The 13,223-nt window shown below is 40.3% G+C and overlaps 1 protein-coding gene across 1 annotated transcript in view; it reads right to left on the bottom strand.

Annotated features, from left to right (window-relative positions):
- Window positions 1-13,223, bottom strand: part of Chd2 (chromodomain helicase DNA binding protein 2) — a 112,270-nt gene that overhangs the window by 85,547 nt on the left and 13,500 nt on the right. Inside the window, exon 3 of the mRNA XM_032893412.1 lies at window positions 3,484-3,715. Coding sequence (XP_032749303.1) covers window positions 3,484-3,715 — 232 coding nt within the window. The remainder of the gene's footprint in view (window positions 1-3,483; window positions 3,716-13,223) is intronic.

The raw sequence follows: 13,223 nt of genomic DNA, 5'->3' as shown, positions 1-13,223 counted from the left end.
CTAACGTCAGTCAGCTAAAATGTGATGCTCATTACTTCCACTAAATATAAAGCAGAGGAAGTCCGTACTTTAATTTAAATTTCCTGATGCTTACAGTTTCAACTTAGAAACAGTAAACAAAAACCCAAGCAGAAGGGCTTCACCGAATCCAATCCCACAAGGCAGCGTAGGCAGCTCCAGGTTCTGGAGGTGAGAGCCTCCTCTGCATTGTCCCCGGCATCCCTGTTTTAGTCCACTAGCAGCTGTTAGCCCTTTGCCTTTCACCAGGGACTTGAAAATGTAAACCTAAAAGAGGGGCTAACTGAGGTGTTTATTTTCTACTCTCTTCCCCAGAGATTACTATGTTACACATGCTCTGTGCTTTTTAAACGAAATCACAGGAAAGCAAAAGGAAGGTGAATGGACTGTGACAGGCTGATGTGAAGATGTTTAGTCATGTTTAAACATGTGGAAGAGATGTTAGAAAACCAACATTAGGATTATGGCTTTTATTAAAAACAAAAACTGCAGCCAATGTCACAAAAACATTCAGAAATTCGAGGCAAGTACATGCAAAGGACTAGAAGCCACTGAGGCCAGTAAAATGTTTACACAGAAGGGTGTTTTCTTTAGGGAACCAGACAGTAAACTCTCAACCATGTGGCTATTTCTCTCTGAAACTGTAATAGGAAAGTAATCACAAAGTACCCAGATATACTGGGCAGGGAGGGGAGGAGCATGACACCAAGTCCCAAGTTTAGAACAGCACTATCCCATTGTTTCTCTTAAAAGTTTTAATATGATGAATAAATTTCACATGCCTAGCTAGGCATGGCGTTGAACACCTTTCAACACAGTGGTCAGGAGGCAGAGACAGGCAGATCACAGTGCTTTCAAAGCCAGCCTAGTCTACACAGTGAGTTCCAGGACAGCCAGAACAGCAGACTGAAATCCTAACCAGGAGAAAAAAAGTAGAAAACAGGGTAAAAAAGCAAAAATTCATAAAAGATAAACAAAAAAACAAACAAAAACCCCACAACATAATTAAGCAAAGGAAGGCAGTATTAAACAATAAAAACCAAACAAACATAAAACCAGCTACAGTAAACTAAAAAACAAGGAATAACCTAAAAAAGTTATAAGGAATAAGCATTTCAGAGCTAGAATCCAATGTAACTTTGTAATTCGGTGTTGTCAGATTCCCAAATAATGGCTTTAGAATTATCCCGATTTTAAAGGTCAAAGTACCCAGGCAGGAGTGAGGAGTGCAGGTGCAGGAGGCAGGGGACTGCACAGCACACGGGGCGGACTCTGTAGAGGAAGGAGACAGGGAGACTCGTGCTCCAGCCTCTCTGCCCACACCCACACCCACACCTATGCCTTCTGGACCCCAGCTAGATGAGAAATTATGTGTGTGATTCAGCAGAAAACTTCTGACTGAAACAACTAAATCAGGCTGATGACTACCCCATCATTCTCTTTTCACTCGGAACTCTGCCCAGGCAACTGGCCCAACGCTGGGCATTTCTATATGTCATATTGTACCTTACACCCCAAAGCAGCTTGTATTATTTGTCCTTTAGAGGACATCTGATTCTGCTCTTCAAAAAAAGAGTAACGTGAATTCACCCACTACTGAGCGCTCCCTACATGGATAGTGAAACCTTCCTCCTGTTAGGGGAAGACTTGGGAAGCCAGCATGTAAATAAGATGTAAATAGAAAGCAGTGTTTTTGGAATTTATCATTTAAAGGAATCCTTCTATTAGGCCCAGCCACATAGAATTATGTGTTTTTACCTTTTTAGGACTGATCGCCTTAACCATAAAATGATTTCAATATTCTTGAAGATGTAATCTTATCTTGAAATCCTACATGTTCATATATGTATATATTTATTTGGTGGTGGAGGCTAAATATGCAAATCTAATCTCAATAATGCTTTCTCAAGCCAGAAAAAAAAATGCCAGGAGCAGGGGTGTAGTGGTACATTCACTCCTTCAATCCCAGTACTTGGACAGCTGAGGCATGTGGATCTCTATGAGTTCAGGGCCAACCTAGTCTACATATAGTTCCAGGACATTCATTCATATTCTCTCTCTCTCTCTCTCTCTCTCTCTCTCCTCTCCTCTCTCCTCTCCCTCTCCCTCTCTCCCTCTCCCTCTCTCTTTTCTCACACACACACACACACACACACACACACACACACACACACGCACATGTCGCCAGGTATCTTGGCACATGTGTTTAATCACAGTACTCAGAAGACAGAGGCAGCTCTGAGTCTGAGGAGTCCAGGCTACAGTGTCCCAGCTAGTCTTGGAGTTATAGTGAGATCCTGTCTCAAATGAGTAAATAAGTAAATAAACAAATTCTAAAGTAAATTTTCCTATCCCTAGCCATCAGCATTCGGACACCATCTGATGCCCCCATAAAAGCCAAATACCATTATGTGGCAACTATGCTGAAAACGGAAATAACTGTTCAACCATAGTCTGCCATAAGAACTCCAAATGGCTGAAACTAATCTAAGAGCAACTATAATATGAAAAGTAATATGAATACAAATTTGCATTTTAGATTATATCTTAAATTTAAAAGATAAAGACATAAAACTTCATTCAGGTGGATTGAATTTTTTTTTTTAAGTGGAAAGCAATATTCTTTTGTATTTTGAGTAGTTCATACACATCTCTCAAATAAAATCGTACAAGTTCTTATGTGGTGAGCTGGGAAGTGCGGAAGCTGGCAAAATTCGTCCCAACAATGCTCAAACCCAACACCACAAAAGATAACACAGGTCTCTTATCCCAACAGAGGCAGAGGAAGGAGTTGCTGTTCAAGGTCATCCTGGCCTCTTGGGCTACATATCTTATGCCCCTCCGGCCAAAAAAGAACCTTCCCACACCTGCTGATGAAGCCCCAATCACGTAATTCCAGAAAAAAAAGAAAAAAAAAAAACAATGTATTCCAAGGTTTGTAATCAATGTGAAAATGTTATGCACCTTATTTTTGCCTTTTGAATTCTTTGCTACAAGATTCTTTTCTAATAAGCAAAAGATAACTACAGTTGCCTTTGTTCAGGCTGTTGCATGGTTTGTTTTCTATTACTCAGACAAGGAAACTCTCTAGGCAAGAGATGGCCCAGGCCTGTAATCCCAGCACGAGGGTCGAAGGAGGAGAGTTTTAAGATTAAGAGTTCCAGGCTACACCAGGCTATCCAGTAAGACCCTGTCTGAAAGCAAAGGACAAGGAGGGAAGAACTGGCCAGGCATGATGGTGCACACCTATAATCTCAGAATGTGGAAGACTGACGCAGGAGGATCAAGAGTGTAAAGCCGGTCTTGACTGTACTGCAAGCAAGCCAAGTTCCAGGCTAGCCCACGGTACACCAGACCCTATCTCCAGAAACGGAAAAAAAGACATAGTAATCAACCTTCTTTGGAAACACTCTGCTAGCTGGTCCTAGATAGTAGCAAATTTGCAATATCCAGCTCAAGAGATACCTTCTTCACATCAGCTATCCGTTCCTTCTTAGAGGCAGGCTTCTCTTTGGCTTCTGGAAGGACTGGCTGGGATTTGGAACCTGCTGATTCACTCTCAGACTCTGATTGGCTCTCAGAAGATTCCGAACTGCTATTGGACTCGCTGCCATGTCCACTTCCGGGATCGCTGCCCTGCTCACTTTCAGACTGACTGCCAGAGTCTGAAGCCGAAGCTTCTTCAGAGGCTGAATGACTTAACAGAGAGACAGGCAGTGAGAGAAAGACTTAGAAACATTTAAAACTGCCACATACATAAATGTTTTTTTACAAATCCTCTGGTGATTATGTCTTCAGACCATAATTTCAGCAATTTAACATCCACATCTTCAAATTCACTTATTCTTGTACTGCAAGCAATGTTTTACCTTCCTATCATTTTCTGATACATATACCAGGTATTATACATATTTTCACACAATCAGGAGAACATATAGGTCCCTTCATTCAAATGAGATAAAACTATATAGCTCAAAGTATTTAAGGGACTCTGACCTCACTGGAACAATGTCACAACATCTTTTAAGTACCAAATGCCCACCCGTTTCTAAATAAAAGGTAATAATTTCAAAAATGACAAAAATAAAGCCACCCCAAAAGGAAGAAGGCAAACATCAGATCAGTGGTTCTCAGAGACATGTGATCAGCTCAAGTAGGGAGCTACACTCACTATCTACAGTCCAGAGGTCCTGCCTCCAAAGCCATAATTTTTCTTCAAATTTATTATACATACATACATACATACATACATACACACACACACACACACACACACACACACACACACAATAACTGTCTTTACACACATCAGAAGAGGGTATCAGATCTCATTACAGATGGTTGTGAGCCACCATTTGGTTGCTGAGATTTGAACTCAGGACCTCTGGAAGAGCAAACAGTGCTCTTAACTCCTGAGTCATCTCTCTAGCCCAAAAGCTAGGATTCTAACGAGAATGCCACACCCCACATTCTTTGGTAAGGTACACACCCTGCTCCCCTCCCTTTCCTCATTCCAAACCCTCAGAAAAGAACAATCTTGAGTAGGTAAACAATCTTGAAAGCCACAAAATGGAACTGTAGGTTGAGAGGTAGACACAGTAGCAGGAAGTTAGAGAGGGAAATTCCTTATTTATCACCACTGTATCTGCCAAATTAGAACTGAGGTCACTTAACAAAGGTCTATGGAAACTGGGCTATGGGTGTAACTGGGTTGGTAGTGTGCATTCAAAGACAGCAGAGGGCCCCTGGCATGTACGTATGTATGTAGTATGTATGTATGTATGTATGTATGTATGTATGTATGTATGTGCAGTGGTGCATACTCAGAAGGACTAGAAGTTCAAAGTCAGCCTTTGCTACATAACAAGTTGGGAGGGAGACCAGCCTGGAACACAGGAGTTGCTGACAAAACAAGAGAGAGAAAAGAAAAGAAATTACTGGAAACTTGTATTGATCCAAATCTACAAAAAGCACATTACAGTACAAAGGACTTTATGTCAAGTGAAAATGGAAAAACTATTCTCTAAGGAGGAAAGGTGATAGAAACACAGACTGCCTGATCGCCTCTTAATGTCAGATAATATGCTAACTACTTTCTGCATGTTTTTCTCCAGAACAAACCTGTGGAGACAGACTGAAGGAACTTGGCCTTCTCCCTCTTGCTTAGCCATCTGTACTTTATCACATCTCTCCCTTTCTAGTTTTACCTTCTCTTTTATTTTTATTTTATGTATATCACTATTCTGCCTGCATGCATGCACCATTGTCTGTACAGTACTCACAGATGGATCCCCAAGGCTATTAAGAATCAAGCTGGGGTCCTCTGAAAGAGCAGCTCAGGCTCTGACCTGAAGAGCCATCTATCTCTCCAGTCCCCCAAGCTGGGCCAACTTGTAACTAGTATCAGCCATCTCAAGAATCATAAGAATCACATGGATGCTTTGAGAGTCTGAATCTAGTCTCAGAACTGTATGTCTAAGAGAAAGTTCTCCCAGCCAATAATACCAGAAAACTCAGAACACTAAAGGACTGTTAGTTCTGCCCCACCATTTGTACAGAGAGATTTAGCTACCAAACCTCCTTATACATTAAAGATTCAGAAGAGGCGTCCTAAGATGGAGGCGAGGGAAGAATCTGGAAGCTAGGCAACTGATGAGCACTTACAGAGAGGCCTGCACTTACAGCTCTGACAGGACACCCTGGCCTGATCTCTGTGGCCATCTCACATGAACCAGAAAACGAAGGCTCTGACATGTCTTGTGTATGAGTGTTTTGTTTCTGTGTTTGTCTATGTACCAAAGGCTAGAAGATGCCCTGGAACTGGACTTAAGACAGCTGTAAGCCATCATGTGGTTGTGGGGAACTGAAGCCCAGGTGGTCTACAAAGCCTCTTAGCTGCTAAGCCCTCTCTCCAATCCCTTGCTCTCTCTTCAATTCCTCCCCTCATCCCCATTTGCTCTGTGTAACACTTGTAGAGGCGTGGCATAAATGGCAGTACCATTCACTTCCAACCCCTGTACAGTGCTTATGCTAAGTATCTGACTTCGAGAGCTTGAGTATCATCTGCTGTAGGAATGCATGCTTTGCTCTCTCATGTGCCGAGCTCAGCCTTAGACACTTCCAAATGCTGACCCATCGCTGCAATTACTGCCATGAAAAGTGAAAACTGGCAGCCCTACCTGGGGATTGACTTCAACTCTCTCCCACCTTGTGCTACCTCTCAACTTTGCTCAGCGATTCCTGCCCCAAGGAAACTGAGTCCAAAGCCCCAGCGGTTGGCTTAAGGGTGTGGCTCAGTGGTACAGTGCTATCTGTTCATTTATAAATCTGAGGCTTGGTCCCAACACCTATTAAAGAACGATAAAATCTAAGTTTTTTTAAAGTCCAGCTATTTATTTGACTCATTACCTTGTCTCCCATTTGTCCCAGCCTATAAAAATAATGTGGTTGTCAACCTCAGAACAGGCTTGAAACCTAAGGCCATCTTGTCAATTTTCCTTGTGTTAGTGGACTAGTGATTAATGACTGAAATGACTTCATTTTCCAGATGAACTTGAGACAAACGAGAACTTGTGTGTGAAATCACATGGCAATCATCACTACTAAAATTATCAGAGCAACACAGTATAATCAACATACTCTCTGAGAAAATATTCCAACATAACAAAAAATGCAAACCTACCAGTTTAATGACCCAGAAGAAGCGATAAGACACAGTTTCAGTGTACTGCAGAAAACAGTACAACTAACTACAAAGGCTCTTGGTCTTGTGCAGAAAAGCAGGACTCACAGCAGCTGTAATAATGTGTGAATGCCACACCAGAACAGTTCCCTATGAACTGCCACATTCACACAATATTTCACTGTCTGGTCATATTCAGACTGCTCTCTTTACCAATAATCTATAAATATCTGTGATTCATTTGTCTTATCTTTATTTCTAAACGGAATATTTAGGTTCTTTCCCCATCACTCAGTATAACCAATAAAGCTATATTCTTTATATACCTTTTTGGACAGCAATGTTTCTGCTTCTATACAAGTGACCACTAGAAATATAACACTGCATACAATTATCACAAAACACCCACATACCCATCAGCACACTCTGATGTATGTAAATGTTAGTCTACAAACCTGTCAAGAGTAGTTCATTCTGTGGGAAGGAATATGCTAGTGGATTCTGCTTATGCTTGTAAAATAAAAAGTAAAAAACTAAAATACAACTAAAACCAAACCCAAGAAAATAAAGTCGGTCACCTGTGAAGCTGAGGAAAAGATGTAACCAGAGAAGATATAAGCATTTTTGTGGCTTTAGTGATGAACTCACAGCTGCTTAGAACTCTTAAATATTTTCAATGTATAAACTAGTTCACTAACTAGTACAAACACATCCAGAAGAATGAAATCAAGGTAAGAAAACAAGGCATTCAACCCTACACAAAAGATACTGTCTCCAAAAATCAGGAGGAAGAGGAGGAGAAGGGAGAGGAGGAGGGGAGGAGGAGGAGCTTTATTTTAGAACAAGCAAGTTAGATATTAAGATAACATATTCCAAGAGAAGGAATGATTTTCGTTAAAACCTTAATAAAGGTTTGTGGGAGGAGAGGTTGCTGTTTTGGTTTCTCCCATTTTTTGTAAGCTAGCCATACCTGCCTCTGCCGTCCTAGTGCTGAGGTGACAAGCCTAAGAGGATGAGTCCCTTACTGTGGAAAACAAATTCCTTTTAAAACCTGTAATACGGGAAAACAACAGCTGAAGTGACGTGACATTCCCTAACATGGAGTGATCCCGAATACATCAGCTCTACACAGGAACCATCACATCGATTCAGAGATTCTCTAAGGCTAAATAAAAAGGGCAGCCAGGTGAGTGGTACATGTTTTAATAGCAACACTTGAGAACCTGAAGATCAGGACACAGCCTGTGTCCTGTATCCAAAGGAGGTGGGAGTAGAGGTGGGGCAAATTCAGTTCTTATGTGACAATCCTCAAACAAAAGCACTTTCTGTTATATAATAATATAGAATATATAATAATCTGACTTTCAAGATGTAGTAGTTAACAAGGCAGTCAAAAATTAAATTCACATGAATTATCTACTACACCCTCATAAAAAGCACATTCAATTGAAAATTATTCAAACACTATAAACTGCAAACAAAATGTATACTTTCAACTGGACAAAAAAATGTGTCAAAAGAGAAAGAGAAAGAAGAAAAGGGAAAAAACAGCTTTACTAAGGTTTTTAGGAAATGGATCAGTCTTTCTCAAACTGGACTTTAAAACCAACAGGGTCACTTCCATTTCTTAAAGTATCATTTTCAAAATGGCCACAAGAGGCCAGCACAACACCACCGTACTTAAAAGAGAAAGCCTGTGGGTTCTCTGTCCAAACCGTCCATTTCAGCACACTGTTTATTTTCCTAACTCACAAAATGGCTGAACTTTGTAGTTACTGCTGGTGAAATGCAAACTCTGAATAATGCAAGGAAATCCCACAAAGAGCTATCCACACAAAGTTCACATTATAGATGTTAAGTGTCAGAAATACACAAAAAGCCTAATCCTTAAGTGAGTCTATGCAGTCCACGTGTGTTAATAACATCTGAGAACTACAGAATCTGTATTCCCACCCTGGGGTAATGCTAGCTTTGCACTGATCATTCTTCACTCACATTATGAAATCAACCAAGCTGCCCTGTGACTGCTCCTCTGGGGCTGGGGCTTGGTATCCTTACGGAAATGGGAAGGGAGAGCTATTGAATCATTGATAACAGACAATTCCTCAAGCTTTAAGACTCTTTAAAGAGGTCTTAAAGAGTCTTTGTCCTATGGTCAAATCTTAGGACACTTAACATTTTGTTATAGTATAAACTTAGCTTCCAGGGACTAAGCCACTACCCAAAGACTATACATGGACTGACCCTGGACTCCAACTGCATACATAGCAATGAATAGCCTAGTAAGAGCACCAGTGGAAGGGGAAGCCCTTGGTCCTGCCAAGAATGAACCCCCAGTGAACCCCCATTGTTGGGGGGAGGGCGGTAATGGGGCGAGGATGGGGAGGGGAACACCCATCGAGAAGGGGAGGGGAATGGGTTAGGGAGATGTTGGCCCAGAAACTGGGAAAGGGAATAACAACTGAAATGTAAATAAGAAATACTCAAGTTAATAAAGATGAAAAAAAAAAAATGGCTAAGCCAAGTAAATCAGGAAAACCAAGGTGAGAATGTACTGATAAGAAAAATATTCAACATACAAAGACTGGCATATCAAAAGTCTAGAAGGAGTGCTAGAAAGATGAGCTCAGTGGTTTAAGGCAATGACTGCTCTTCCAGAGGACCAGACTTCAATTCCCAGTACCTGCATGTCAGCTCAGAGTTGTCTAAAACTACAAGATCTGACACCTTCACACACACATACACAGGTAAAACACCAATATACATAAAATAAAAATAAATAATTTTTTAAAATCCAAAACATAATCACGTAAAAGAAACTAAAATGGCCAATAAACTTTAAAACATATAATAAAAAAATATAATCAAGATATAACATCAAAAACTTAAACTTCATTAGTAATGTGGGAGATAATTTTATATATTTTGCCAAAACTAACAAAAATATTAACCAATGATAAGGTAGTAAGGAAAACAGTAGTTACAACACAACTAAAAGTTTAGACAGGTTTAGAGAAAAGATGTTAACCAGTAACACTTCTTTCTCTTCTTTTTCTTTACTTATTGTGTATGATATGCATGATATGCCATGACACATATATGAAGGTCAAATTGACAACTTATCTTGACTGTTCCAGAAATGGTTCTTAAAAATATATGTATAAGCCCTAGGCAGTGGCAGCATATGTCTTTAATCCAAGCAATTGGGAAGCAAAAGCAAGTGGATCTCTATGTTCAAGGCTAGCCTAGTCTACAGTGCGTTCTAGGTCAGGGATACAGAGAAACCCTGTCTCCAAAAAAGGAAAGAAAAAAATTCCTCCAAATCAATACATAGGTATGAATGTTAGCTGGATAAATCAAAGTAACACTCAGAGCAAAACTATGCAAAGCCAGAAGGAAAAAAAGAAAGAATGAAATAGACAAGATGTGAATTATCCATATTACAGAATTAACTTCGGGAATAAAATTAGGGCTTAATTATATCTGTAAGTACAAGAGACAATTTTAAAAATATAAATTTTAAAACAAAATTATACGGACTATAAACATTTTTAAAATATTTTCTCTGCCAAGTTAGCATAAAATGACAGCTGTAAAGGGATGTGATGGGATTGTAGCTATGTCTTAACTGTCAGTAAAACTTACTCTCTGAACATCTCTGCTTTTTTCGTAATGTTTCTAAAAGGCTTATTTGGTTTTTGTTGTTGAAACAGGGACTCATTTAAACTCTGGATAGCCTGAAACTTGTAGACCAACCAAGATCTCAAAAAGATCTAAATTCCTCTACCTTATAAGTGGGGGAGCTAAAGGAATATCACTATGGCTAACAAGGTTTCTTTTTATCCTATGATCCCTTCCTAGGACTCAGCTCATGATAGGATTCAGATCAAGATAGACAGGGAATATAAAGGAGAAATGGCAGGAGGAAAGGAGGAATCTAATTAAAGACTCTCGCCACTGGGAATAAAGAATTCCAACCCAGCTACCACAGTGACAGCAGATTTGCCCAAATGAGCTCCAAGTATGACTTCACTACATTCAGACATTTTTCTTCAGAACAAGGCTAAACAAAGCCCTTCACACACCCTCAACACACACCTTGATTTTATTTTTAAGACAGGGTTTCTTTCTCTACACAGCCCTGGCTGACTGGCTGGCTAGCTGGCTAGCTGGCTGGCTGGCTGGCTGGCTGGCAGGCTGGTTGGCAGGCTGGTTGGCTGGCTCTCTTGGAACTTTTTAAGTAGACCAGGCTGGCCCTGAACTCACAGATTTTCCTGCCTCTGCTAGAATTAAATTTGCACACCACAATGCCAGGCTGTTCACTGTATATCTTAAGTTCCCCTAAAAGTCAGTGCCCTAGGCTTCTACTTTATCAAATGTCATCACACCCAACACAAATTAGAAACCACCCTACCAAACTTCCCCAAAAAGAAAAGGTCCCTCAGAAGAGGGTTTCAGCAGAAGAGGAAGGGGGGATGGAAGGCCAATGGAGGGTGACAACAACTAAGACCATGTACGACACTGTCCTTTAGCATCCTTCAAGATATAATCAGTACTTACTTACGGCTACAAAGACCTTAATCTCAACTCCCTTGAGGAACCCAAGCTCACAACTGTCCTGAGTGACCACCCCAGAACTTGGGAGACGGAGGGAAGCTGATCACTGAGTTCAAGGCCAGCCTGTGCTACAGAGTTCCAGGACAGCCAAGGCTACCTACACAGAGAAACCCTGTCTTGAAATTAAAAAAACCAAACAAAATAAAAACAAGTATACCAGGCAAATATATCTCTTTGGTATATATCACTAAATTATATTATATGTAATACCAATTATTAAAAATATAGTATTGTTATATATTATATAAGTGCTACTATTATATAATATAGTCAATAATAGTTATGTATAACAATATATTATTAATATGAATACATATATAGAATCAACCTGGAATGAAATTATTTTCTGTAGTGAAGCCATGAGTCCTGCTTTAACTCAAAAGAATTTCTCAAGGTAGTGGTGGCAGCAGGAACTGAGTACGTATGTCTGAGTATGTCACTTCCACTGACATCTATTTCACTATTCATCTACGGAAGGCCACTGATTTGAAGTGGATTAATATACCAGTCAAAAAAAAATCAAAATGGAGTCACTCAGGATAAAACTTCTAAATTGTTTACCTTACCTTCAGTGCAATTTACATTGGCACAATCAAGCTGTCTCTATCTTACAACCTACAGTAACCCAACTGTCTGTTTTTTTGTTTCCTACTTCTAATTGACTGCTCTCCGTGCCTTCCTACTTACAGATGAAATGCTACCCATTCCTCAGTCACTAATAAAACCCAATTAGACCTTCAAGTTTCTGTTAAAAACTGCCGTTTCTCTATAGGAAAATTCACTTTCACTTTAAAGAAAAATATACAAAATGGTACTAACGATCTCATGGAATAACAAGCTAAATCTCAACCATTTTTCTCAAATTAGGCAGCCAATGGTCTGCAGTTTAGAGCAGCAGAGGGCTTTCCCATCAATCATTAGGCCCTCTAGGTTCAGTCCCAGTATGGGTGAGAGTAACAGACCTGGTAGTACAGCCTATAACCCTAGCTGTTCTGGAGGCTGGGGCAGGGAGGATACTCAGCACTTATCTAGTTGTTTCTGAAATTCTCGTGGGGGACCAGGCAGAAGTCACCTTAAGCTTTCTCATTCTACTTCTGCTCCCACTAACCAACTGACATTTCATCAACTTAAATGGCGTACCACATCCTCACACTACTGACCCTGGCAAATGAGGGTGTGAATTACATCAAAGAAGCTAGAAATGATCTACATGGAGAATAGTATGCATAATCAGGATCTGGAAAGTTACATACTAAAGGCAAAAACAAAGTTTTCCACTCAGGTAAAAACAAGACTACACCAAGCTGAAGAGAAGCAACAAGGAAACCTCCTTGAACTCATAAACAAGATTCTAACCACCATCAAAGGGGATATTTACATTCTCAACACTAAGAATAAATGGCCAGGAGTTCCTTTTAAACCTCCAAGTCTATTTTCTTACTAGCTAACTTGTAGACTATAATTTTTAAAGACTTTTATAAGATCAAAAGGGATTAAAAGCCCCAGTTACCGATCCCAATAAATGTTTAATGTATTCCCATGTCCTCAAGAGTCCTTAGAGCTAGCAAAGAAAACAAACAAGGTAGGGGTCTCAGTTTAGCACCCACCAACATCCACTGTGGCACAAACTCCACATTTCTGTCATACATGCTTTCTAAACACAGGGACACCTTTGACAGAGCTGAAGCTGGACTGTGGAGGGAGCACCTTTGTAGGCTGTCTGGCTGTCTGGCTGTCTGGCTGTAGGTTGTCTGGCTGTAGGCTGTTTAGCGTCCCACACTCCTATGCACTAGATGTCAACAGCACCCCAGCACCTGATAATAGCCAAATATATGTCCAAAAAAGATAAAATGGGGGTGAGAAGCCACACAACATAAAACTGCCATTGTCCTAACCCTGCTTCATT

The sequence above is a fragment of the Rattus rattus genome, chromosome 2 (genome assembly GCF_011064425.1).
Source record: "Rattus rattus isolate New Zealand chromosome 2, Rrattus_CSIRO_v1, whole genome shotgun sequence".
Classification (NCBI taxonomy): domain Eukaryota; kingdom Metazoa; phylum Chordata; class Mammalia; order Rodentia; family Muridae; genus Rattus; species Rattus rattus.
Note: the sequence above shows the minus strand (reverse complement) of the source record. Positions and strands in the feature narration are given on the sequence as shown.